The sequence below is a fragment of the Onychostruthus taczanowskii genome, unplaced genomic scaffold (assembly GCF_017590055.1).
Source record: "Onychostruthus taczanowskii isolate IOZ18803 unplaced genomic scaffold, ASM1759005v1 scaffold2, whole genome shotgun sequence".
In the NCBI taxonomy this organism is placed as follows: domain Eukaryota; kingdom Metazoa; phylum Chordata; class Aves; order Passeriformes; family Passeridae; genus Onychostruthus; species Onychostruthus taczanowskii.
Window position 1 is genome coordinate 24,430,152 of NW_024499239.1, and position 27,479 is coordinate 24,457,630.

The 27,479-nt window shown below is 47.9% G+C and overlaps 1 protein-coding gene across 1 annotated transcript in view; it reads left to right on the forward strand.

The window, feature by feature from the left end:
• Window positions 1-5,528: 5,528 nt before the first annotated feature.
• ATOH8 (atonal bHLH transcription factor 8) overlaps window positions 5,529-27,479 on the forward strand; it is a 29,699-nt gene continuing 7,748 nt past the window's right edge. The window contains exons 1-3 of the mRNA XM_041403126.1: window positions 5,529-5,628; window positions 11,120-11,490; window positions 25,529-25,720. Coding sequence (XP_041259060.1) covers window positions 5,529-5,628; window positions 11,120-11,490; window positions 25,529-25,720 — 663 coding nt within the window. The remainder of the gene's footprint in view (window positions 5,629-11,119; window positions 11,491-25,528; window positions 25,721-27,479) is intronic.

The window sequence follows — 27,479 nt, forward strand, 5'->3', positions numbered from 1 at the left end:
ATGGACTACAGCTGGTCTGAAAAATTGAGTTTTCTTCTCTCACAAAAATTCTGACTTTTATTTAAAATAAATAGAAACAGTTAAAAATAAACTTTCTGCTTCTAGATATAGAGCTTCAGTAAACATCTGAAATTTCATGCAAGAAAGAGACACTTTTAAAGGAAAAAAATGCTTAATCCTCAAAGGCATTTTCTGACAAAAAGAATTTGAGAGGTAAATATTTTGGAGCAGCCCTGGAAATGTTCTTTTCCCTAGCCCAGTGCAGTGCACATTGCCTATTTTAACTATCAGTTGGAACACTGACATCTGGACCTTTAAAAGAGAAATCTTTATTATCCTCCCTTCCAGGTAAGCTCCATAATAGATCCTCATGATGATTCTATGCTTTCCCTTCCATCCCATTTCCACCTTGATTGTGACCAGGTTTGATACTTACCATGATATATCTGTGGATTTGAAAGCAAATTGCTATCTCAGGAATGTATCAGGGGCTCTGAATGTCATTAGGAGCAATCAGCAGCAGGAAAATGGTTTTAAGTTAGGGTGAATGTGAAAACTAAAGAGCCTCAATGTCTTGTTTGACTGTGCATCATGTTTGGCTCTGCTCAAAGGTGGGTGGAAAGCAGAGGAATAAAAATGTCCACATGAAAACTGGAGTCAGATCCACAGCACATATTTCACCAGGCTCCTGTTTCAGGGCAGCCAAGGTTGGCTTTCTAATCTGCTCAGCCCCAGAATCACAAAGAGAAACATTATCAGCTCTTTCTGGTGTGCTAATATCCAATTTATTTTTCAGCAGTGCAATTTCCTGCCTGCTCTTTGAACAGCTATCAAAGGACAAGACACCAGATCATGGCAGACATTCTTCTAGTGCTGACATCTGCTAAACTAGTCAGCCTGTTCCTATACAGCCCACTCAGTGCATCCTAAAATATTTTATAAGCCACCAGTGGAACAGAGAATGGTAATGCAGGTCCCTGACCTTTATTTGAGCCACCTTGATGTTCAGTACAGATGGGGAATCACAATCCAGCAGCCAGAATTTCTGGGTCCACTCAGTTTAGGGTTTCTGTGTTACCTCCAAACCAATGAAATCCACTTAATGCCATCTGGCACTTCATATCCTTCACAGCTTTTCATCTGAGAGCACTGGCAAATCTGCATATGAAGCTTAACCCAAAAGCCTCTGAAAAGCAATGGAAAGATAGTTTTGGATCGTGCCTAAAAGCGCAAGATTTTATTTAGAAAACTGCTTTCTACAGCTTTGCTGGAAGGTGTTCATCCTTTGAACAAGCACTCAACCAGAAGCAAACACATTCCAAAAAACCATCTGTGCACCTAGGAAAAGGTTGGTCTCATTACATTTAGAGAAGCCCAGAAGAATCAGCGGTAAGCCATTGCTCAAACTCATGTGTGCCAGCTCGGTGGCTATTTTTGCTTTGGGTGACACCCTTGATACCATGAATAAATATCAACGTGTTTCACAAACATAGGCAAGTACAGCAAGGGACTACTCACAGCCCGTTTTCAGAGTTATTCATGGCACCTGAAGTCTCTGTGTCACTGCCTCTCATGTCCTCTCTGGCTGTGTCCCAAAATATTTCCCATACCAGTGCTGACTTCTGCCTTAGTTTTGAGTTCTGCAGCCAGGGGGGAAAAAAAGTGCCTAAGCACCTGATTGTTTTCTTGAAGGCTTGATTGGAGGTTTGCCTCAACCTGTCACTGTTTCAGGAGTTTTTTTTTCATTGCTTTCTGCTCCTCACCATCCTTCTGGGTTGTGATTGTATTTCCTGAGCATGACCTCCCCTACCCCTGATTCACATCTCCCTGATTTCATTCCCATTCCATCTGTCCTTGTCCTGGGTCCTCCCCTGTGTCATTGCTCTTACCAGTCTTCAACTTAACCCCAGGCTAAACTTTTATTTTCTTATTGAAAGAGTTCCTAGGTGTATTTTGGCCAAATTTCCAGCCCATCATCTTGCTTATCCAGACCACTGAATTCTTCAAATTCATCTCCATTGACCACATTTGTTTTAATTCACTTCTTTTGAGCTCTGCCCAATCCTGGCCACCTTGCTGAGACCCTCAACCTAATTTCTTTTTCCCTGTGTTCTTCTGGAACAGTGTTCAGCAGGGCCCTGATCAGGATAGAAGTGAGAAGTTCACAGACCAAACTGTCAGAAAGTTGATAATGCCCACAGAGTATACATTTATGTGCTGTGAAACATGTTAGGAGCCAAAGTGGAGAAACTGCATTGCAGAACTCCCTTGAATTTTGGCAGGGGTCATATTTTATATCATATTAAATGTAGGAAGACATTTACTGACTAGTACTAACCCAAGTCCTGCATTAAATTGATGTATTGGTTACCAGTCACATCTTTCATATTTTAAGTAATTGAGCTTTTTCTCTACTTTCAGGATGCTGACAGGCAGTAACACAAAACTGAAGAGTTGTACTGAAAGGAAGCTGAAAGGGAAAGCTAGGAGTCAAATGGTTTCAGACTCACAGACTTTATTTGAATAGTACCCAAATGTTAGTGGAGTGAACAACAGAATAAATTCTATCAGAAGCAAAGTATGGGAATGAAGTTCAGCAGGGGAATATGGAAGAAACATGCACACAGGTAAGCCAGTGTTAGAAGTCAATATAAATGTATTAAAAAACCTTCTGAAAAGCAATTTTCTACAGCTCTGAAAGCTCATAACAAAAGCTGCCTCACAGCAAATAGTTTTCCAGACAGCTGTCCGGACTGATAGAGGATCAATATGTGATAGATGAGCACTCAAGACACATTATCTCGTGATAACAAAGTCAAATAAATACTGAGGATGCATCCCACACTGCAGCCTTTCCTTCTCAAAAATACATCTGAAGAGATACCTCAAACTGAAACATTACCAGAAAAGATTTTCAAATAAACTGATAAAATGAATAAGACCAATCTGCAAGAACAGACAGCATTCACCCAAGAGCTCTATGGAAATCCAAAGAGGAAATTGCTGAATGGTTATCCATGGTGCAGAGCCAGCCAGCTGTTTAAATCAGCCTGTGCCAAAAGAATAGAAGTAAATGTGATGCAAAATGAAAAAGCAGTTTCCAGAGAAGGATTGAATAGAGGCAAGTGTGATTCCATGTAAGACAAACTGATAAACATTCTAAAAAGAACATTAAGACATCAGAGAGCAAGGTGCAATGGGGAAGAGTCAAGTGTTATATCTGTAGGACAAAATTCTGTTTCACAAATTGAGTTTCTTGGGGCTGTCACTGAGAGTATTTGGATGTGAGTGATGCCATTCACTTGGCTTTACAAATGTGAGAACCTATGAAAAATTTCATGGTAAGAGCTACCCTGGCTGGTTTTCTAAAAATGAGAAGGTAGTGCTCCATGGGAATTAAAAAAAGCAAAGAGGAAATTAAAAATTAGTAGGAACACACTTCAGAGCAATATCACAAATTTTTGCACATAGCTCCAATGCACCAATCTCACACAGGATAGAGCAGAACTACAAAAGGCAAGAAGGGGCAACAAGACATCAGAGACAGGGAACAGCTTCCAGACAGAAGAGCCAGAATAGGCTGAAACCCTTCATCTGGGGAGAAAAAAACAGCAGAGGGAATCTGAGAGAGGTCTGTGAAGTCATGACTTGCATGGAGAAGGTGAACAGGAAATAACTGCAAATTATTATCCAAAATAAGCGCACCATTTCTCTAAACTTCAAGGGACAGACAGACACTAACTAATGAAATTATGATACACCAAGTTAAGAACAGAAAAAAAAGGATATTACTCTCACAAATGAGTTATGGGACTGTCATGGGCACTAAAAATTACAAATTAGTACAAATGGGCTTAAAACAGTAATGGTGGCTAGCTCCAGCAGGGCTGTTAAACACCAAATTCAACACATAATCCAAATTCAACCTCAGGAGATCCCCTAGCTGCTGACTGCCAGAAGCTGGAATGATGTACCACAGGTAGCACCACTCTGTGCTCAATGTGCTTCTTAACTTTTTCTTGTTATTATTTTTTTCCAGTTTCTTAGAATCTTTCTATTTTATGATTTCAAGATAAGTCACAGCAGCATGACCCTGGACCCCATGTCCTTATTCACTAATATGCCACTAAAGAAATGTGTCCCATCATGAAGTTCAAATTTAACCAGAGACAAGGTGCTACATGAGATTTTATGGGAAAATACACAATTGGTATACTCAAATAATAAATGCAGCTTTTCTGATGAATGATTAATAGAAGAAAATAATAAACTTTAGCAGATGGTAAGATCTCCATGAAGAGGAGACTCTCTGAGCATCCTCTAGCTTTCCAAAACCTCGATTTCTCCACCATGGTGGGAACAGCCCACTGGAGATGTGGGCACATTAGCTCATGTAAGTGGAGCTGTGAGTGATAGTACTCTTCCTTTTTCACCATTAAAAACTCTTTTACACTGAGAGAATCTGACCAGGATTCTCCAGGTGTAAAAGAGCTTTTAATGGTGAAATAAATATGGAGTAATAAATAAATAATTTGGAATGAATATGCCTCTAATTGCACACTCTTTATGTAACCACTAAGAGTCACTGGGAGTTCTTAGGACCTTGCAGACCACAGTCAACAGCCACCACTGAAAAATCTGGCAAACAAATGTTTGCATTGCCCTCACCCACAAAAGTAAACTTCCACCCAAAATTTATGGTTTTAACTAAAAGAGAGTCTGTCCTGCACCTATGTCCTATTTAAGGTCAACTGTCCTTTTTCTAAAACAAAAGAGTATTAAGTGAAAGACTTTAGTATGTTCAGACCTCATCATTTTCACTTTTCTGGTTGGTTTTTTTGGGGTTTTTTTTCAGGGGTCTTGAAATTTCAAAAGAGAAAAGCCTAAAGAATGCTGTGTGCACATGGGGTAACTAACTTTGAGCTAATGTTGATATTGGGCATCTTGTTGGGGCTGCAGGGGCCAGGGAGCACAGGGAGGAGGTGGGCTGGGAAGGAAGGATAAGTTCCTGGTGCTTGCCAGGATCCAGGAGACCAGGGACACCACAGGGAGCAGCCCATTAGGGGATTTTGGCAGAGCTGGGACTATACCTCATGTCCATCTCCACACACAACCCCTCTCCTGACCACAGGAACAACCTCCCAGCCTCAGACAGGTCCTAAGCAAACAAATGGGAGGATTTTTATTGGTTTTAATGATGTATGAGGTCAGATGGAGCTGAAGCCAGACCAGCTGCCAGTGCGACTGTGCATAAATCAGCGCATTGGCTCGCAGATGCACAAACAGCTGAGGTTTCTGCAGGTCCTTACCCAGCTATTCAACCTCCCATACATCTCACACCCAAGCAATTCTGGAGCCAGCACTGCTCTTGCTGAAGTCCATGGGGGAGCTGTCCTTGGCCTCGATGGCCCCAGGGTCACTGTCTGAGCTGGCACAGCTCACAGGGCACTGGAGACTCTTCTACTGCCCTGCCTTAGCTGGAGGGAGGCACTGGGACACCAGTTTGGGTAACTTCCACTAGGGCTAGGATGCTTCTTCATAAAATTGAGCCTCTCCACCTGCAGCAGAGTGCATCCACACGGATCTGCAACACTGCCAAGGACCCAGTGTCTCCCACCAAGGAGTATGGTGATGTATCAGTGTCTTGGTTTAGGGTAAATTTGGGAGAGAACATTTAAAAGTTGTTTTTTTTTAAAAGCAGATTTAATTGATTCTTTTCCTTAATGAGTTTGGGAGATAATACTTTTTTGGAGAAAAGTGGAAAAATTGTTTATTAAACAATAAAACCTAAATAATATTAAACAATTAAATCTTTTGTTGTTTTAAAAGAGATTATAAACTTAGAAAAGTTTCTGTTTTGGGTTGTAGCTTTGTTTATTTCATTTTTTATCAGTTTTAGTTTAGAGTAGGTTTAAATAGGTTTACAGAAAAGGGGGAGAAAAGTCAGATACCTGTTGGGGATTCAGTGATAGCAGGGCAAGAGGGATCCTGTATGATTATTTAGTCCAGCTTTCCACACAAATTCATACAGTAACTCCTCCGTCATGTCCCCAGCTTAAAATGTAGCATCTATTTTTGAAATGTGTCTAGTTTTTATTCATACAATTCCAACAGTATAGACTCCACTATTCTTTTATGTATTGCATTGCAAAGATCATTATGTTTGGCACTGCAACTGCATTGGTCTTGTCACAAGGCTCATTTGTTGTGCCTCGGGATCATTGCACTTCCTTCTGATAGACAGGAAAGCCATGGCACAGCAGCAACATCCTCCTCATGGAGCACAGGCAACAAAAGCATCTCACCCTCTGCTCTTTGCTGAGATACACTGACAAAAGATATTTTTCAGACCTCAGATCACTGCTACAGCCGATGAGAGGAGAGGAGAGGAGAGGAGAGGAGAGGAGACTTAAATCTCATCATTCAGGCTAAGAGAATAAAATTAAGCTGCAAACTGTCATAAGCACTTTTTTTCCTCTAAAGGCATATTGACTGTGTCAAGTAAAAAATAAGCATTTAAAAAGAAATACAATTTCAAGTCAATGACAGATATGGCTCCAATTTACATTGTGTGTGAATAAATCTCATTTCCCATCTCATTTCACTATCCTTCCTCAGTTTCACGTTATCCAAGAGGACTCCCATAATCCTGCCCATGCACATTTGCCAAGTCTCCAAATAGCTTTTATAAAACCCACTGATGAGAGACCACCAACTTTATGGGTTCTTACAACTCCCACTGTACATTTTATGGGTATTTAGAAATGCTACAGGGTTTTCATAATGCTGGAGAAATTTCACTTCTCTTCACTAATAATAGACATGTGTTTCAGCAGCCTTTCCTCACTTTTACTCTCCTCACCTCCCTATATTCTTAAATTGCTGCTTTTTAAGATGTATTTTTCATAGAACTATAAAACCGGAGACATTTTTTTCCTATTTCTTTTCTTTTTTTCTTTTTTTTTATCCTCAGATTAAGGACTGGACAAAACTTTCAGTCTGCCAAGCTTATGCTTTCTTTCTTTCTTTTTTTTTTTTTTTTTTTTTGGTTGTTATTTAAATACTTCACAATAAAAGAATGTGCTCCCGATGGAATTTTTACTGCAAAAAGAAAAGTTCTCCCTTTCTTCTTTCTTATATCTTGTACATTTTGAAACACACACTGAAACTCTGAAACCTCCTGAGGAAGACGCCTGCTCACATGCTGTCAGACTATTAATGATAATGTCAGACTGCATGACACATATTTAAACATTAAAAGAAGAAGGATTAAGGCAGCATCTCAGTCTCACTTTGATGATTCAAATTTACATTGCTATCCTCAACATGCCACTTGCAATCAGACTTCTGGTTTTGCTCTTCAACAGCATTTTAAAATAATTCCTCTTGCCTAAGGAGGATGTTGGAAACTGTACATGAGAGTAGATGTTTCTTTTTAACAAGTGCAGAGCTCTGGTTTTTCACAGGGTTTGGAGTGTGTTCTGGATTTCAGAAGTACAAAGCTGTCACCAGCTGAATGTTCAGGATGCTTTCCTGGGGAAAATGTCCTATCCCTTGGGCACTGCTTTTGAGACATCTCCCTGGCACCCACCTGCAGCACGTTTTTCCTGGGCTCTGAAAACAAGCCTTTCCAACATCCCAACTGCTCCTACAACTAATTCTTGCCACCTAGTAGATTATTTCCACCTCCTTTTTCTTCCTACTTCTTTATTTTTTTGAAAAATATATTGTCTGAAGACACATTCTGGGGTTCCACAGTAATTTCTTACAACCACACTAGTTTTTATCAGGGCAGAGAGCTACCCAACAGAGTGTGTCACCCACCGGCAGAAGGCAGAGTCTGATTTAGGGTATGGTGCTGTGACAGGGAGAGCTTGACCCTGTATGGGTGGAGTTAATCCTGAGTAGCTCCCTGACAGAGGATGCTGGGAGGAGAGGTTAACAATTGTCCAGTGATTTTTGCCCAGGACTCTTATGTTCTTCACAGGGGACTGGCAGAGGGTTTTTCTCCTTATTTCCAATGCCTGACAACACTTTTGGTCACAACATTTTTCTTAAGATCCAACATAAATTTCCCCTGGTGTAATCTGAGGCCATTTCCTCTTGTCCTTTATTCACCCTTGAAGGCAGAGGTAGCAGAGTTTCATGGCAAGTGGTGCTGGTTCTTATGCTGAAGTTATTTTCTCAGTTGGTCTCAAAGCACAGGAGCAACCCCTTTCCCACCTCACCAGTGTGTAGCCATGGCCACATCACCACATCAAAAAATGCCAGGCATATCAAACAGGGCTGGGCTGGGTTAGCTTTGCTCAGCGAAGCACAGAGAACCTCAGAGCTGGCAAAGGGAGGAAATGGGAGCACAGCAAGAAGGACAAAGGGCAATGGAATGGGACAGTGGCACCATCAGCCTGGCTCTGCCAGAGAGGAAACTTAAGAGTGTGTCTATGTCCTGCAAGCACGTGCCTTACCCATATCTGTAAAAAATGGACCCAGAGGACACTGCTAAAATGATACAGCTCTGAATGCAGACAAGGCTGACATAATGTACAGACAGAAAGGAGAGGTCAAAAGTTTCACTACAAGTCACAGCCACGGCCCTGTCGCTCTGCATTACTCCCCCACAGCCAGGTAATTCCCTCCATCTGCTCTTCACCTCATGCCATCATTTTGGCACGTAGGCACTACACAGCAGAACGAGCTGCTGCATCCATATGGCACAGAGCAGTCAGCACCACCTGCAGACTTTTTTGCATTTGCTCCCAAAAGTCATGTTCCTCTGGTGGCATTGCACGAGGACACACTGCTCCCTGCCCAAATTCCAATGCCAGCACAGCCACAACGCTTTGTTTTCCAGAGGCCAGGTGGTGAGCTCAGGCATCACTGCCCATCCCCACTGCATGTGGAAGGCACACCAGTGGCTCTGGGGCTACCATGGCACACACTGAAGGGATGGGTTCGCTCTCCAGGAAACTCACCTTTGCCTAAATGAAAGAGTAAACCTTCATCTAAACAACTCGAGCTGGTAGAAAAGGTTGCACAAACTCTTTCACTGCAGTTTAAATCTCTCTCCTTCAGTCTAGTCCCAAGCACATTCTAGCTACAATCTCTGTTAAGGCAAACAGGAGCAACCCAACTTGATGCTGACAGAGCGTCCCCTGAGCGACGAGGCCCATCGTGACTCAGCCCTGAGCTGGGCCACCCCGGCCATCCTGTGATACCCATAAGCACCAGGATACTAAAAGGAGAGAAGGGGAAGGTCTGACAGGGGGTTATGTGACTAGGGACACTCAGGTTTAGGTTTCTTCTTGGAAGCACTCCGTAACACAGTGACCGCCAAGGGAGCAGCTACGTAACCAGCACTGAGAAGATAAGCATGCCTTAGGGGCAAAATGAGGGGGGAAATGGTGAAAATGGCTGCAAATGCCTTTGGTTTTAATGGCCTTCATCTGTTTAGTGCCCAAATGGATTTGGTTCATTGAGTCAAGCCGGAAGAGCGAGGGGATTTTAGGGAGGCAGAATTTAATGGCTGAGACTGCAGTTTTGGCCCAAGGTCTTCCTTTTGTGAGAAGAGCCATCAAATGTTTAACAGAGGCTCCCACTGAAGGATAGACCCTGCTGGAGGGGCTGGTGGTACTGCCACTCACTGGGATGCTTGGGAGAAACATGGTCAACTGAAAATCCCTTTGCTGGCTCTCAACTTTGAGAGTTAGAGGAACTAAGATGAAAGATGGAGAAAATAGTCATTAAGGCATGCCCTAGCTTTAGCAGCAATAATTCACAGGCTCTAGCTGAGGATATCAGGGCGGTTTGCCAGCACCACCACAAGGCAGGGGGGTGCTGCTACCCACACTGGGCAGTCAGGCACTTCTGAGTTCAACTGACTCACCTAAAGTCCTTCTGCAAAGGAAAATCAAACTGCAGTGACTCTTGGGACACGGGATGTAATGGAGGAGGCAGCACCGCTGTCACAGATACGGTGCTGAACCAGGACCCAGCACATCTTCTCCAGCACTTTCTCCACAACCTCTGCTTTCTCCACATGAAGAAACCCTTTCAGTGTTTGCTCCGGGGCAGCCTGGCCACAGTAGCAAGAGGAAATTAGTCATCAGGCAGAGCTTGTCTTGCATCACGGACCTACACAAGGTCAATAGAAGCTCCTTCTCCTCACCCCTCACAGTGCTGATGGCTGCTAGGTTGACATACTATGGGAGGAAGAGGAGGAAGAGGAGGAGGAGGAGGGGAAGGAACTAACATCCCTTTCACTGCTATGAATTCAAGCATCTCACAGCTTGCATCCCATTGATTCTCAGTACAACTTAATGTCTAAGGGGTTTAGACGGCTTGAAAAGCCAGGTGCCTAAATAACAGAGATATTTTTTAAAATTACAAACGATCTCCTGAAGTCACTTCCACCCCAAAATTTTCCTACAATGCCAATAAATTCAGTTTATTCCCAGCTGTGCCACAGCTCTGACTGTGAACTGCACCTCTCCATCCCTCCCTCCCACCCTGTCTGCCCACTCTGCAGAGCCCCCTGATTCCCCCGAGGCTGAGGTAAAGGGGAATTGAGGGGCTCTGGGGTGCCAGCAGAAGGCAGCCCAAAGCTGATAGCAGTTACCCACGCGTGCAGACTCTCTTGTTAGCCCTGTGAAAAACAGGGCAGACTGTTGCTGCGGAATAATTCTTCCTAGTGGGTCCGAGCCGGTGGCGGAGCAGCAACCGAAGGATTCCGCGAGCGACGGGAGGGATGTGCGAGAAGCGCCGCAGCTCCCCCAGTTTCCCATCCCGCCGGGGTGCCGGCTGTGCTCCCGGGCACACTCAGGAAGGCAACGCGAAGTCAGGCACCCCATGCCTCGCAGATGAGGGTCTTGATGCGGAAAACCAGTGATAAGGGAGGAGAAGCGGAATGAAGTGGGTTGGAAACCAAAGCAAATCCCAGATTTCCCTGGGGAAGCAAGGCAGGGGGCTGGGGGAGCAGCGCACACGGTGGGTCGCGACGTGTCTCCGGGGGGCAGGATTTCTCTTCCATCGCATGGAAGAGCGAGATTAAAGAAGAAAGTGGGAGTGGGGTGGGAGGGGAGGGAAGGGAGAGAGTGGCCTGAAGTTTCCTGTTTCTTTAAAGCCGCTCATCTGCGCGGCGGCCGGCTGCCGGCGGCGGGAGGCAGGCGGGCTGCGGGGAGCTGCGCGAAGCTGCGCGGAGCTGCGGCCGGGCGCACGGCTCGCAGGACGGACGGACGGAGCCGGGGCTCCGCTGCCCGCCGCGGCCGGGCGGGCGCAGATGGGCGGCAGCGGGGCGGCGGCAGCAGCGGCAGCATCGGGAGCAGCGCAGCGGCGGAGCGGCCGCGGCTGAGCCCGCGCCCGCGGCCGGGCGAGGCGTCCGGCGTCTCGCCGGAGATCAAAGCGCTGCAGCAGACGCGGCGGCTGCTGGCCAACGCCCGGGAGAGGACCCGCGTCCACACCATCAGCGCCGCCTTCGAGGCGCTGCGCAAGCAGGTACCTGCCGCCGCCCGGGCACCGCCGGCCGCTCCGCCCGGCTTGCTGCCGGCGGGGAGCAGCGGGCAGCGCTTGGCCAGCCCGTCCCGTGCTCCGCCCGTCGGGACCCCGCGAGAGCTGCGGGGTGCGCAGGGACGGGGGAGCGCCCGCGCTGCCCGGGGCCAGGGGAGGTGAAGGGCAGGAGCCGAGTGGCCGCCTGACAAGAGGGGAAGTCGGTTCAAAATGCCTGGAAGTACCAACCCTAGAACTGTGCTAACGCTCAAGATAAATAAATAAGGGTTTCTAATTTGCTTGCAGTTAGAAAGTTTTGGACTTTTTTTTTTTTTTTTCTCTCCTGGAGGGAGAGTGGTGTAGAGAGCGAAAAATAAACCCGATAAATCCCTCCGACGGAGAACAGGGTAGTAAAGAGGCACTTGGTCAAGCTGGGAGCTGGGGTGATGCTCCCGTACCTAAAGCACGTGTATTTGCCAGCTGTCCTGCTGCGGTGAGCTGCCCCAAAGGGATCACCGGGAATTTGGGCAGCACCGTGCTCCTGTTGACTTTGCTGCAGGGTGCCTGATCCCTCAGAGCCCCTGGGGTTCTTGCAGCAGCCTCGGAAATGTTTTATGTGCCCTGTGTGCTAGGGATAGCCAAGCTGAGCTGTGGTCCTCCACCAGTTAGCTTCCCGTGGTTTTCACTGTCGTGTGTGTTTGAAGTGTGTCTGGTCTGGTGCTGGGCTTTCTTGCTGGGAGGACTTGAAAATCCTCATGGCTATCTCTGAAGGATATGTTCACAGTGTTAGGGTAGCACTTTTGAAAGGCAGACGAAGAGTTTTGGTTAAAATCCTTCCATTACCTCCCCAGGATGAGGAGAGATGCATAGAAGCCGCAAGACTCTTTTGCGCAAGGATAAATCAGTGCCCTGGCCCCTGTACTCAGCCTTCTCTGCATGTAGGCACCGTGTAGAGTGCAGTGATAGACAAAGATGTGCTGTCACATTGTGCAAGCCCGGCTGTGCTGGCTTTTCTGCATTTCAATGTTGATGGGACTGTTCCAGGTGTGCAGGAAGGAGGAGATGCACAGGGCTCAGAGGGTGGTAAGCTGCACATGAGTCTGACTGTGAGAGGTGTTAAGCATCACCTCTCCCAGGATGGTCCCCCCAGCCTGGTGGAAGCAGCGTGCTCTGCTTGCAGGGGAGCTCACACACAGGCTCTTCCCTACCATCTTCTGGACATTACTAATCTGAGACATTCCCCAAGTGGATTCACTTTAGGACTCAGTCCTCTCTCCTGCTTGGAGGAAATCTGCTTGTTCCTATCTTCAGCATGCTGCCTGGAGCCCTTCTCAATAACTGCTGTGTCTTGGGTAGTTGCACCCCAAGAGTTAATCCTTTCCCATCATCTACTTTGACAAACAGATTTCAGGGGCTGAGACCAGGGCTGCATGTCAGCAGAGAATCCCTGACGAATAACTAAACTAGAGCATTTTGGATCACTGTGCAGTGGTAGGATCTCGCTGCTCCTGTTATAATCCCAGTAATCCAGTGCGTGCTGGGTGCTGTCCCCCGGTGCTGAGAGGCCAGCCCTTGTAGCTGCAAACTCCAGACTTGGTATATTTTGTTTCTGTGAGCTGCTTCCATGTTTCAGTTGTTTGGTGACTGTGTGTAGCACGCCTGGAAGTGTCAGTCTGATTCTCCATGGACAGACATCTACACCACCAAAACCGCAAGGGGAAGTAGCACTGATTTCCCAAATCACTGGCAATCTTGTTCTAGGCTGAGCCTCAAGCAGAAGTCAGGCAGCCAACAAATTAAAGCTGCACTCTTTTGGGAAATGGGCAACTCTTGAAAAGCCTCAGATTCCTGGCCTTGGCCCTGTCTCTATAAATCACTTCAGCCGTGGACTCAGCTGGGAGCCCAAAGAGCCTGGAGAACAAGTTGCCGTCCTCTCTTCCCGTGAAAGCCGCTCTCTAGGGTCAGCACAGGAGCATACTGGCAGAGCTGTGTTCACTCTGCAGAGAGAAAGAAATCATTCTCTGGGAAATGTTTGCCGCGAGGTTTTCCTAGCAATTTGCTGAGGGGTGGGCTGGCTGTCCCAACCATCATTGGATGACATTTGTATTCATTTCTTGTTGGGCTGCCAGCGGCGTGCCTGGTGCCGTACGTGACATCAGGTGACAGTCAGCTTCATTGCACACAGGCACGGCGCTGCCTTGTCACTCACGTCATTCGCAGCGGTGGCGGCACAGGGGTTTCTGGGGTGCAGCTCAGATCAGGAGACAGTAGGTTCCTTTCTGTCACACCTTGGCCAGCGGGTGGGAAGCAGGGGTATGGAGATGTCCTGGTGGACGTACATGCAGTAGGGAAGCTTTCCCAGGTCAGCACCCTCTTACCACATGCCAGGCATACAAAGGGCCTTCAGCCCCTTGAGAGAGGCAATCCCTGTGTGCTGTCTGCAGCAGGCCTCCCTTCTTGTTCCTTGGTTAGTCCTCCGTCCCCTCCTTGTCATCACATATCAGGCTCTTAAGCAGCTGGGAGGCTTTTCCTGAGGCACTGAAACTGATACGTCCCCGCAGACAGGCAGGCGAGGAGCAGGGGATTGTGCCGTGCTTGCACACAGCCCACCCTGGCCCCAAGCTCCTTTGGGTGCTGGATGTGGAGCTGCTGGAAGCAGGAGTCTTCCTCAGCCACTGGTACCCAACACCCACAGGTGTCATCCCTGTCCCTACCCTGTTTGGATGCGTGAGTGGAGATACCCATCCTCACTGGCATGAGATAAAACCCCATCGCTTGCAGGATCAGACCTACCACACTGTAGGGAGCCCATCCCTGCTTGCTGAGGAGGAGGAGGAGCAGGAAAGGGAAGTCAAGCCTCTCTGCAGGACACTCTCCCTGTCTCAGCAGCCCACCCGAGGGCAGGCGACTGGCACGCAGCACTCTGGACAGATGGGCTGACAGCGGCGTCCCTGCGCTCCACAGCTGCCTACATATGGCACACATGTTTTGGCTTGTGTCGACTCACTCTCCAGATGGCAGGAAGGGGTGTGGGTTCTTTTTTTTTTCCTCCCAGTTCTTGGTGGAGGAAGAGCCAAACACAGTTGTTTCACACAAGGAGAAGCTAACCCAGCCATGTCCCTGAGGACTGAGCTTGTCCCCAGCTTGCCTCGAGGCCAGGGCCCCCTCAGAGGTGGGAGGTAGGCGGGCAGCTGCCAGCTCTGGGAAGCTGCCTGCTGTTGGGAGAGACGTGTCCTTGCCATTGTGTTCACCCCTTGGTGTCACAGCCACCAGGAACAAGGATTTCTCTCCCTCTCTGCATTGAGCTGCTGCCTTTGCCATATGGCCATAGCACTGAAGTGGGACTGAAGAGAGGATGCTCCTGAGAAACAGCTTCTTCCCCCTGGTCTTGGTTTGTGGTCTTCAGCTATTAAATCTGGAGGAGATTTCTCCCCCTTCGTCCCCCAAGTATCATTTGTCCAAGTGATCCTTCCACTGACAGCAGACTCCTGAGGCAAGCAGTGTCGTACTCCTTGGAAAACACTGACCTCCTCTGAACCACTTTGAGGCAGTAAGATACTTCTGCTGTACTTGGCTGTCCCTGTGACAGGGCAGCTCCTGTCTGGAGCACTGGTCTCCTGCCCTCAGATGTCCTGGGAGGTGCTGCTCAGTGAGTTCTTGCACTGCCCCGGGTGCTGCAGGACCCTCCACATGTGACATGGGGGGTTGTCATTTCCATCCTTCATCTTCCTCTCCCTGCCATGGTGGCTGGTCAGTGAACCCAGACATCTCTGATGCAGACAGAAACATAGCACTGAGTTCACAAGGACCTGGGGTCACCTTGTCCTCCATGTGAAGACTCCTATCTGTCCTTTTGCTGGTGGGTCTTCAAATTCATGGAGTGGTGCAACCGTCTGGAGGAGACAAGATGTGCCAACAACATTGCCTATCTTCACAGCAACTGTTCTTCATGCAATGCAATTCTGTCTCTTTTTTTTTGTTTGGAAATTCCTGTTGGCAGCAAGAAACTCATCCTCCAGCAAATCCCAACTGTGAAACTGAACCATTGTAACTTTTATTACAGTATGGCCTTAGCCACCAGGTTTCCTGCTGGAGGCCTTGGCCAGAAGGGAATTGTGCTCTTCGCCATGAGACTGCATGGACAGCCAAGCAAACCAGTATGCTGCAGTCCCAGGGGCTGGGATCGAGCTCCTCAGCTGTGCTGACAGACCCTAAGGTGGCAGCAAACTCTCCCTTGGTGAATGGAGACAACCACAGCAGCCTTCCTGATCTGGAGCCTGCCTGGGCTTGCACATCTGGTTTCTCTCTGGAGCACTGCTGTCCAGCTCCTCCTGAAGAAAGTGATGCATCGAGCCACAGTGAGCTGGAGTCTGTGCCGGGAGCAAATGTGTCCGCAGACATTTATCTTCCCTTGAAGTGCACTGGCGATTTCCTAAATCTTTTCACCACCACGTTGCCAGGACATTCTCTGCCTCAGCAGCTGACATCTTCGCTCTCTGCACTCATGTGGATTCTGGAGATACTTTAGGGTTTTATAGGGCTTTTTAGCTGCTGGAATGGAGGTTTTCCCCACACACACCAGCATCCTTTCACTTTGTGCCGCCGGCATGCACATGGCTGCTGTGGCTTGCTGTTAAATCAGTGCAGAAAAGACCCTGCTCGCTCCCGTTGGGAGCATGGTGGGACGTCAGGAGCAGAAGCCTCAAGGCTACAGGAGGAGATTTTGTGGCTGTGGGGACAAACTGTCTGCAGGGGTTTGAAGGGACAAACCAGGCAGTAAATGGAGGCAGGAGCTGTGGCTTGAGCGGTGCCTTAGCCCCGAGCCAGCAGAGGCTGAGGCTGCTCTGCGAATGCGTCGTTCCGTGCTCACCCTCTTTGTGTGTCATCCCAAGGGTGGCTGTGGTTTGTCACCTCTGCAGGCGGGACCCTGCATGTGACCAGTGTCGCTGACGTGTCCTTTCTGTGTGGTGGGGAGGCTGAGAGCTATCCTTGGTCACCTGCTGACATCTCCCAGCCCTATTCCCAGTGATTCATCCCTCTGTGATCCCACCAGCAGGAAACCCTAAGATGCCTTAAAACCCAGCTCCTGAAGACAAACCAGCCATTGAGCTCTTGGGGGGTGAAGGCTGGGCAGGAAAATTTGGCTGTTGGAGAGATGCAGCTGGGCTTCAGGAGAGCAGGAGCATCTTCCAGACACAGTGTGCAGTGCCACTGCTGCGTGTTGTCACTGAACAGCCCAGCATTACCCAGAGCATCTCCATGGCTGCTGCCAGTCCAGAGTGACACTGATGGATATTTAGAGCCCAAAATGGGGCAGCCCTGTGGTTTAACAGCTAAAGAAAATGACAAAATACTGGCCTGAAGCAACACAGGAGGAAAGAAAATATGGGAGAAACCAAACAAAAGGACAAAAATCCTGAAAACAATGGCTGTGTGTCACCAAGAACAGGGCTTTTTTGCTCCCTTGGCTGCTGTCTAGCTGATTTTATCCTTTCCTACAAATCCTGCTCCTGTCGGGAGGTATTTGCTCTGCCTGCTGGAGCCACCCTGAGTTAACCTCTGTGTTTTCTTATGGGTCCCACTGAAATTGGAGAAAAGAGTCTGCTTTTCTCCATCAAGCTTTGAATCCAGCCTCTGCTCCCTGCCTTAATCCACTGTCAAATTCCTTCCCAGGCTGTAGTGGGGAGTTGGGACACTTCTCAGTACCTTGCAGCAGAGCTCTTCAGGCTCTTGGTCCCCAGCCTGCATCTCCTTTGGTCTATGCCATTCCCCAAGTGATATATCCCATCCTGGTCCTGGTTTGCCCTGTCCCCTGTGCCATGCAGGGATGCAGGCAGAGCTACGTGTGTGCTGTGGGAGGTTGTGCTCCTTTGCAGCTGCCACGGGCTCATGACAGCTCCTGGAGCTCAACAGTGACAGCGAGGGAGGGGAAAATCCCGTGGTGTCCAGCAGTGGCTGGTGACTGAAGAGTCACTGAGGCCAAGCTGGGGTAAAGCCATTTTCTTCAGTGGACCTTGCTCTCCTATTTACCAGGGGTTTTGGATCCACTGGACCTCAGAGATGTAGATGGCCACTACAAAACTACCACCCAAACGCTATAGTGCTGGAAGGCAGCCCCTTTCAGAGGAGATTTTCTGTGCCCAGTAGCCCTGGGATTTCTCCTCTGATAATCCCAGTAATTGTCTGTCTAGTTACTATTTTGGGAAGTGGTTCAAAGAACCAGCAATAAGGTAAGAGCATTGCTGCAGCCCAGCAATGTGGTATTTTTCAGGCATGATACTGAGGGGCTGTGTTGTGTGCCCTGAGGATGTGCAGGAGGCTTTGGGGGTGCAAAACCTCTGCAGGAAGCGCAGGACAACTGTCCAAAAGGGAGCAGAGCCAGGCCTGGGGCAGCATTAACCAGACTGCCGTTTGGAAGAGATTCCTGGGGTGAACTCACCCAGCACCACACCTAGGTTTTGTTTGGAGGAAGCCAATTCATTCGCTCCAAGGAGTGAACTCATGTTTTTGTAATGTGAGCGATGGGGGAGCCAGGAGCTGGGAGGGAACCAGGAGCTGGGTTGTTTGACAGCGTGGACCCACCCAGGAGGCAAAGGCACCTCGGTCAGGACCGGGGCTCCTGCCTGAGCGGTGCTGCTTTTGTTCTTGTTGGCATTTTTCAGCTGGGTTTGGGCCTGGGCTGAGCAGTTTGCTCCCCATGGTGAGGCAGGGCTGAGGCTTGCTTTCAAACTGCTGGGACTGCAGTGCTAGCACTGGGCTGCCCCTTTTCTGCCACTGCATTCTGGGGGCAGAGAAAGCAAAAGCTTCTCAGACTCATGGCATGGAAGAGCTGCCCATTGCTGGCTGGAATGGAGCTCTGTGGAGCATCTGACACTGTGACACCACAGATGGTCAGGGGAGGTGATTCTTCCCTTCTACTCTGCTCTGGTGAGGCCCCACCTGCAGTGCTGCATCCAGCTCTGGAATTCTCAGGACAGGAAAGATGTGGATCTGTTGGAGCAAGCACAGAGGAGGCCACCAAGCTGATCAAGTGAATGAATGCTGAGAAAGTTGGGATTGTCCAGCCTGGAGAAGGTTCTGGGAGATTTTTTTCAGCCCACTATCCCTTCTCCTTAAAGAAGGACTACAAGAAAAATGAGGACAAGCTGTTTAGTACACCCTGTTGTCATAGGACAAGGCATAATGGTTTTAAACTAAAAGAAGGTAGATTTAGACTAGATGTAAGGAAGAAGGTTTTTGCAATGAGGCTTGTAAAGCACTGGCACAGGTTGCCCAGAGAGGCAATACATATCCCATCCCTAAAAACATTCAAGGTCAGGCTAGACAGGTCTCTGAGCAACCTGATCCAGTTAAAGATGTCCCTGCACACTGCAGGGGGTTGGACTAGATGACCTTTAAAGGTCCTTTTCAACTCAAACTATTCTGTGATTCTGTGGGGCCCTTTTCCAGCAGCAGTCCCCTGGGAGCCATGCATGTATCCACACAGTGAGATCTGGGTCCCAACCCAAGGGTGCTGCCCCAAAGGTCCAGGTCAGTGCAGTGAGCACCAGTGGCACAGAGGAGCCATGGGTGGATCCTGGCTGCTGCTGTGCTGCAGGCAGCAGCAGGAGAGGTATTTGGGAATCAACTCTGAAGGGATCTGGCAGGACTGTGAAAGGATGTCCCAGAAATACTTGCAGGCTTTTCCATCATACAGCTGTGTAAGTCATCACTGTCCCACGTGGAATAGTAGAAGGACTCAGGGCTTGCATCTGCTGAGAGCAAGGTAGGGAGGCCAGGTCACCTTGCTGGTGAATCTGAACACCCCAGCCAAGTCATCAAATGAGTCCTGCAAGAAGGAAAAGGACACATATGTGTTCACTTCACCCCCAGAACTGGGTGGAAAGAGAAAAAGGCTGCCTCCAAACCCTTCCCAAAAACACTCTGCAGTGTAACACATCTTGAATGGAGGCAATGATTTTGTGGGCAAGGCCTTCAGCTTGTTAAGGATCTTGTGGAATCACAGAAGGGTTTGGGTTGGAAGGCACCTTAAAGATCATCCAGCTCCAACCCCACTGCCGTGGGCAGGGACACCTTCCACTAGCCCAGGTTACTCAAAGTCACATCCAGCCTGGCCTTGGGATGAGGCATCCTTTCAGGGATGAGGCATCCCCACACCCACAGTAGCTCTACAGATGCCAGCCTGGAGATAATTTGAGCTCATGAAAGAGGGGCTTCCCCTGTGCTCAGGGCTGACAAGCAAGGGACACTGTCAATCCTGCTGCCCCACCCTGCCACTGTTCCCCCGAGGTGCCTTAGCCCCAGGAAGTGTCTGACTCACCCTGGGTTAGAAAGGGATGTGCAACAGCCAGAACTGTTAAGTACTGGACATTTATATGAACCTCTGGAAATATTTTTGGCAGGAAGCACAGCACAAACAATGAGACAGCGCCGCTGGGCTGCGTGTTGGGATGCAGGGGAGAGGCAGCCAAATGTTTTCCTGGGGGGGGGGGGCAAGGAGGGGGGCCCTGATGTGTTTTAACTCCCAGCATAAAAATAAACCATATGAATTAGCAGACAGGTAGATTCAGCAGCTTATTATGGCATGTTGAGGAACTAGCTGTCAGGAGCTTATGCTGCATCACACACATGCCTTAGAGCTGTCCCATCTTCCCTGCTGTGCCCAGGGGACCCAATTCTGCCCTGTGTGGCCTTCATGGGGAGGGGATCTGTGCACGTCTGTGCTGTAAATCACATTTGGAGCACAGTAACAGAGACATCTGGACCCCCAGCACTCAACACCCTTCTTTACCCCAGCATTTTTATGCAGTGTAAAAGCAGACTTGGTTTTCACAGATGTTATCTGTACAGGTCCAGAGGGTGTTTGTGGAAATGGTATCCTTTCTGTAAGGACAGAGCTACACAGACAGAAGCTCAATGATGTGAGCTGGCTTAATGCTCCCCAAGTGCACAGGATGCCCCTGGTTGTTCCCTGCACCCATCAGGGTGAGCATATTCCATACCCTCATGTGGCAGGGTGGCACTTGTACCCTTTCACCCATCTCTAGCTGTTCCCCAGACTCATCCTGCAGCCTCCTCTCCTGTGCCATGCCAGAACCAGCTCCCTTCCAGCTTTGGTGGATGGCAGTGGTGCTCTGGGGAGTTGCAGTGGATCCCTGCCCCCCTCGGGAGGGCTGGCTGCAGGTCAGGAGCACAGCAGACTTCCCACGGACTTCAAAGGGAGCATCTCTGGTTTTCCAAGGGCGCTGCCTCTGAGTCTGAGATGTCAAGGATAGAACAGACCTGTTAGGTCACATCCCTTTCTGTTTTCCTGCCAAAGAAGGGCTCTTCTGCACAGGAATATGTCCCAGGAGCATTCATCTTGCCTTGCTTCAACTCCTGCCAGCCTGGGGATCGCTGATAAGACCCATGAGATTCTGCAGAGCCCTTTGCAGACATGACTTACAAACATCCTCTGACTGGAGCTCTGGTTCCTGCGGTCCCAGCTCACTCTTTGCTGATATCCCAAAGCTGAGGATGGTGCTGGTGTCCTTGCCTTTCCAGCAGACAGCTGCATTCCTCAGGATTGGTGTGAAATTTCAATTCCAGTTCCTTCCTAATTCCTTTTAATCATTGCAAATATTGCAGGCAAGATGGTGAGCTGTGAGGTCAGATAAGGGAAATATTTTCATTAACTGCCCAGGAACTCGAGCCTGGCTCCCCCTGGCTCTGGATGAACCTGCTCAGCTCACAGCTGCCCCATTAAAGCGCTGAAGTCTGCTCAGTTCAGGCATGAGGAGCAAGAACGTGACAGAAGGAACGGGTTTGGTCCTTGCCAGGAGCATGACAAATACCTGCTCACGTTACTGCCTGCCAAAGATCTGTGTGGAGACTCTGTGGGAGCTGGGAGGGTTACACCTGCAGGGCCACACCAGCCCCAGGCATTTTTCCCACCTCTAAAACACTCTCTCTGTTTTAAGTCGGATTTTGAAGATTTCTTGGCATCCAGGTGTGTCACTGACACCCTTGACTGCAGTTTGTACAAATCTGTCCCCTCTTTCCTGTAGACTTTGGGTTAAAGAAGAGGTAATACCAAAGTTACACACAGACACACTTGGGGAAGTTTTGGCTCTGGATTCGAACTAAGTGGTTCATTCCTCTCCTAATTTCCCATGTTTAATTCAAAAGGAAACATTAAAATGGCAGGAGCTGAGCCAAGACAGGGAGGGTTCCTATGAAATAGTTTTTCTAACTCTGTTACCATGGCAAAAAACCCTCTTATCTCTTAATGTTGGTGCCCTGCACCCATCACAGGAGTATCTGAACACCTCAAGGTGAACCTCTTCCCATGGGCATACAGGGCAGCTCCAGCTTGGACTCTGCTGCAGTGGTGTGGGAAAAGTGCTGTGTAATCCCAGATGAGGGTTTTGTCAGCTGCGTTAGCACTGAGATCTTCCTTGCCTTTTGTAGCAAACACGTCCTACAAAATAGTTTGGGTTTTGTTTTGTTTCTTTTTGTTTCCTTAAAAAAAGAAAAATCCCAAAACACAAAAGAAAGAGCAAAACAGATGAGGAAAAGAGACATTAGCCTGCCTTCTCATGTTGTAACTGGACAGCGTCTGTGCATCAGCCTCAAGGATTTCATGGTCTATTTTCCTTCCACTCAATTTAACTTCCTTCTTGCTCTAATTCTGAAATTACTCCCACATTTCACTGAATCCTTCCATTTTAGTTTCCATCTTGCTTTGTTCTTTCCTGATGCCTTTTGATCTGGGGTCTCTGCCGTTTTTGTTGTGTTGGCGTCGAAAGAGACTTGGGTGTTTCTGCTGCCTGGAGCTCTTGCGTTCAAAATAACTCAGCTCATTGCATCTGGGGACCAGGTACTGAGGGCAGGGGCATTGCTGGGAGCATAATGCTGGCAAAAAAAAAAAAAAAAAGTCAGACAAAAAGGGGCTCTTAAACAGATTCTCTGCGATGTCCCTCCTCATTGCAGGGGGAATTTGGACTACGTGTCCTTTAAAGATCCCTCCCAACCCAAGCTATTCTGATTCCTTGTATTTTTAGGGGCATCAGTAGTAGATGGTGCTTATGAAAAAAAAGGCTATTTGAAGTTTTATGGCTGGTTTCCTGAGAGGCACCTCAGCCACATCACACCTCCAATCCTGTGTTCAGTTTTGGGTCCCTCTTTACATGAAGGACACTAAGGTGCTGCAGCATGTCCAGAGAAGGGCAATGGGGCTGGGGAAGAGTCTGGAGCACAAGTCTGATGAGGAGCAGCTGAGGGAGCTGGGGGCTCAGCCTGAGAAAAGGAGGCTTGGGGGGACCTTCTGGCTCTGCACAGCTCCGTGGCAGGAGGGGACAGCCGGGTGGGATTTGGTCTCTTCACACAGGTAACAAGTGATAGGACAAGAGGAAGTGTCCTCAAGTTGTGCCAGGGGAGGTTTAGATTGGATATTAGGAAAATATCTTCACTAGAAGGGTGGTCAGTCATTGGAACAGGCTGTCCAGGGAGTTGGAAGAGTCACCATCCCTGGAAGGGTTCAGGAAATGTGTAGGTGTGCTGCTTGGGGACACAGTTTAGTAGTGCCCTTGGCAGTGCTGGGTTAATGGTTGGAGTCCATGTCCTTAGGGGTGTTTTCCAGCCTAAAGGATTCTGTGTGTTGTACAAGACATGGCCCATAGGCTCAACAGTACTAAAATCCTTGTGCTCTTGGGAAAGGGTGAGCCAAGCAATCAGTTTGGATTTCCATAAGCACCATGGCAGAGGTCTTCCCTAGGAAAGAAGAAACCAAACAGCTTGGATGGGAGTGTGGATCAGTGATCAGTGTAGAGGCAGGGAATGGTGGTAGGGAAGCAAGGCCAGTTCCTGCAGGGAGGAACATCATGAGTGGACAAACCAGGATCTGACTCTGAGCTTAGCTCTGCTTTAAACAGGGAATGTCAGGTTCCATTGCCTGAAATTGTGGCTGTGTGAGCTGTGCTGCAGTTCACAACTCTTGAGTGATTAGTCATCATATTGCAGATGAAATAAATACCACACAGATAAAGTGGAGTGATGCATATGGAAACAAACACAGCAGAATCCACATATGAAGTGATAGACCCTGAACTGACCATTATTTCAGAGAAGGGAGACCTTGGGGTTTCTCTAGATGGTTCAAGGAAAGTCTCAGGTCATTGTCTGGCAGCAGTCACAAATCAAATCAGGAGTTGGAAAGAAAGGAATATTAAACAAAACAGAGAGCATAAGCATCTGTTAGATATATACACCCACAACATGAACACTTTTTGTTGTTCTGATCATCTCATCTCCAAAGGGACTGGGAAAGGTTCAGGAAAGAGCAGCAAGGGTCATCAAAGATATGGGATGGCTTTCATAGAATTGTCTGCTAAGGAGGATTAATCTTTTTCTTTTGGAAAAGAGGCTGAAAAGATGATGGTGAACTAAAAAACATATGTCACACAGGAGTTGAATAAATATCTGTTGTACTCTCTTCTAATACAGAACTGTAGTACCTCAAGGGAAGACAGTAGGAGCCAAGTTCAAAATAAGCAAAAAGAGAAAAAATTATATAGAGTGGAGAGAATGCTTTGCAAAAAGATGTTGTGGCTCCTCAAAAGCAACAGGGTTGGTTCAGCTTACCAGACCAAGTTCATGGACAGAAAAGATCTATCATGGCTTGCTCAATTTGGGGATGGCACACCTAGCTGAAGTGATGGAGGTGACGGTAGCTGGAGCCTGACAGAACACTTGGGGAAATCCTGTATATGCCTGAGCTGTTCTGCTCCTCCTTTGGCATCTGTGTGTGGCTGCTGTGGGGTTTGTGGAGGGGCTGAACCCATTTTACCTTCTGTAAAGTCAGGGAGAGCATTTCAGGGGTGATCCCATCTTTGTGTCCCTGTGGAGGAGAGAGAAGCTGAGGCATGAGCATGGCAAGAGGAAATAAAAATGTCCAGCCCTAAACTGAGTGTGACACCCTAGAGGGCTGTGGAGAATGGAGACTGCTATGGAGGCAGGTGGTAGAGAAACATTGAGGTGTTCCAATGATTGATGACCATGAAGACTTTGACAGGTGGTCAGACAACCTGAGGGGCTCGGATGGATTTCAGATGAATGCACAGCTTCAGTTTCCCATAGGCAAGAGACTCTTGTTCATTAAAGGCTGAGTGACCTTCAGCAACGTAGCAAACTAGAAAATGGGGTGCCCAAGCCTGTCGAATTCAGAAGACCTCCTAATTTTAGGCGTACAACTTTAATATGTGCAGGTCTCTTTAAGCTGGACATATTAAAGTTGTATGCCTAAAATCGAGTGTACAAGTAGTGTTTTTCTAGATCATGATTGAAAAGCACCCCACCCTTCTGCAGCAAGAACCATATACTGCTCAGTTATTGAGACACATTCAGTTTAGTTTGAATTGTTCAAATGTTTCACATCACAGTAAAAATCTTTAAGGGTTAAGAAATAAATTGCATAAGATACACCTAGCTCCCTGAAACAGTCTCTGTTTGTGTCTCTTTTGTGGGGTGAGGTACCATGATGGAGTGTTTAAACAGGTAGAAATTACTGCTACTCAACCACACTGTGTTTTTGCATGGGCTGAAAGCTACAACTGATGATGTTTGAGCACAAAAACAATGGGTTGTGAGATAGCTGCTCGTACCTTCTTATTGCCTTATTCTGATGACATGGGAGCTAATTGTGGGGAGTAAGTTACTCCAGACAAGTTACTGGGAGGAATGGGGATGCAGGGTTCTAAGAAACAGGGCCTCCAAGAAGTGAGCTGAGCAGCAGGCAGATGTCCCAGGCTGTATCCTGCCATCACATTTTAAGCAGAACTGCCCTGCTGAAATCAAGAGGCTTCATGCTGCTTTCATCCCCATGGAGATCAGCAGGGGAGATCTTCTTAAAAACCTGTTGGGACCATATGGCATTTTATCACTAGAGTTTCTATTTATGTTAAAACTGCTAAGAAAATAACTCAGAGTTGTTTTGTCATGCTTCAAGCAAGATATTTTGTTTATCTGGCCTAATTTTTAATTATTTCTTTTTCCCTGTTGCTCTTTCTAGGTTCCCTGCTATTCTTATGGTCAAAAGTTGTCCAAACTGGCCATCTTGAGAATAGCCTGTAACTATATCCTTTCCCTGGCCAGACTAGCAGACCTGGATTACAGCGCTGACCACAGTAACATGAGCTTCTCTGAATGCGTGGAGCAGTGCACTAGGACCTTACAAGCAGAAGGAAGATCTAAAAAAAGGAAGGTATGTTACAGCCTCTCCCCCAACTCACCCCCTAAAAAATGGTAAAAGTTACAAAAGGGAGGGGGAAAAAAGAAGGGAAAAAAAAATCCAAAGTGGTTTCCTTCCTTTCTGAACCTTGTGAAATTTGCCTGGTATTTTTTATCCCTCGCCTTTCTCTCTCTCTCTCTCTTTTTCTCCTCCATCCATCTGATCTTGTAATAACCACATTCCTCCCTAATCAAAAGCTTTTCTCTCCTCCCCGTCCTCCGCGCCAGGCTCTTCCCCTCGTTAGTCGCCCATCGTGTGTTTCAACACGAGCGTGATCCTATTAAGAGTCATCTTGGGACTGTTACTTGTTAAACCAAACCAACCTTGAGTCGCCTTTCGGAGCCTGTAAAACACTGTCACCCGCCTGTGTTTTCTGTTTTGTTTAATCTCACACTTATCTCTGAGAAAAATCACCCGACAACAAAAAAAAAGGTAGCTAATGGAGACATTATATGTATAAACACATTAGTAAGATGTATGACCTGAAGGACATGTGGGTATCTTGAGGAAACAACGTTAAATCTAATTATGCCTTGCATTCCTTTAGGTTACTTAACACTGAACCAATTAGGTGAAATCATTGTCAAGCGGCGGGAGGAAGAAGCAGAGCGTTCTGCCAGTTTTCCTCTCAGAGAGTGACATGGGTGAATTAAAGGAGTGATTGATGTCTTTGTTCAGGCTTTTATGACAAAAAGAGTTTTGTAAACTTGAATTGAACTTCCCCCTGCTCTCTGAGCTTGCTTGTCAGGCAGGATAATAAATCAGCAGGATTTTAATGGATGAATGGGCAGCTAAGCTGGGGAGCAGGCTCCTTCCCCGGTGTTGTTAAGATCTGCCTCTGATTCAGGCAGGTTTCCTCACTTTTCCTCCTCTTTAGCCCAACAAATCATCCTGCAGCAATTCAGTTTATAAATAAACACAATAGCACACTCCCTGTTGCTTCCTCTGGCTGTCACGGGCTGTATTTATGCCCAGGAGCAGCAGTGCCAGGCAGAGATGCGGCACCACTTGCCCACAGCTGATGGCACTGCCTGGGACTGGGAGGTGTGGGGGAGCTCCTGGGCACAGCCCCAAACTGGGGGTTCACTCTGGGCTCTGTAGTGCCACAGGCAGTGGTGTCCCAGGGAGGCTGAAGGGGTGCTACCAACCCTGGGGCAATATGAGAGTTGGTTTTTGGGTCTCCTCTGCAAGTTAAGATGAGGGAGAAGAAAAGCATAATTTTTGGCGCTGCAGCAGGTTGCTGGTTGGGTCTGGGGACCCCTCTCCATGTCAAGAAGAGGATGAGCATCCTTTGTGAAGCTTTAGTAGATTGCTAGTTAGGTCTTGGGTCCCCTCCCAAAGTCAGAATGGAGGGAAGGAAGAGCATGAGCATCCTTCATGGGGCTTCAGCACATTTCTGGGCTGCTCTTCAGGCTTTGGGTGCCCAATAGGCTGAGACCCATTGTCTTGGCATATGTAAACCAGTGCAGGCTTAAAGAGAGGAAACAAGGAGCCAGATTTTAAATGGCTCCAAATCCCAGGGTGTTTACATCTGAGGGTCAGAGCTGGGCCCATCCTTAATTAAAAAAATAAATTAAGAATTAAAAGCCTTCCATTTACGGTGGTTCTCTTCAGAGCAGATGCATGGAGAAAAGCCCCAAGCCAATCGAGAGTGGAACTCTGAACAATGGAACTCTACCAGGGCAGCTCCCAGGCACCACCAACCCACAGAAACAGCATCACCAGGCAAAAA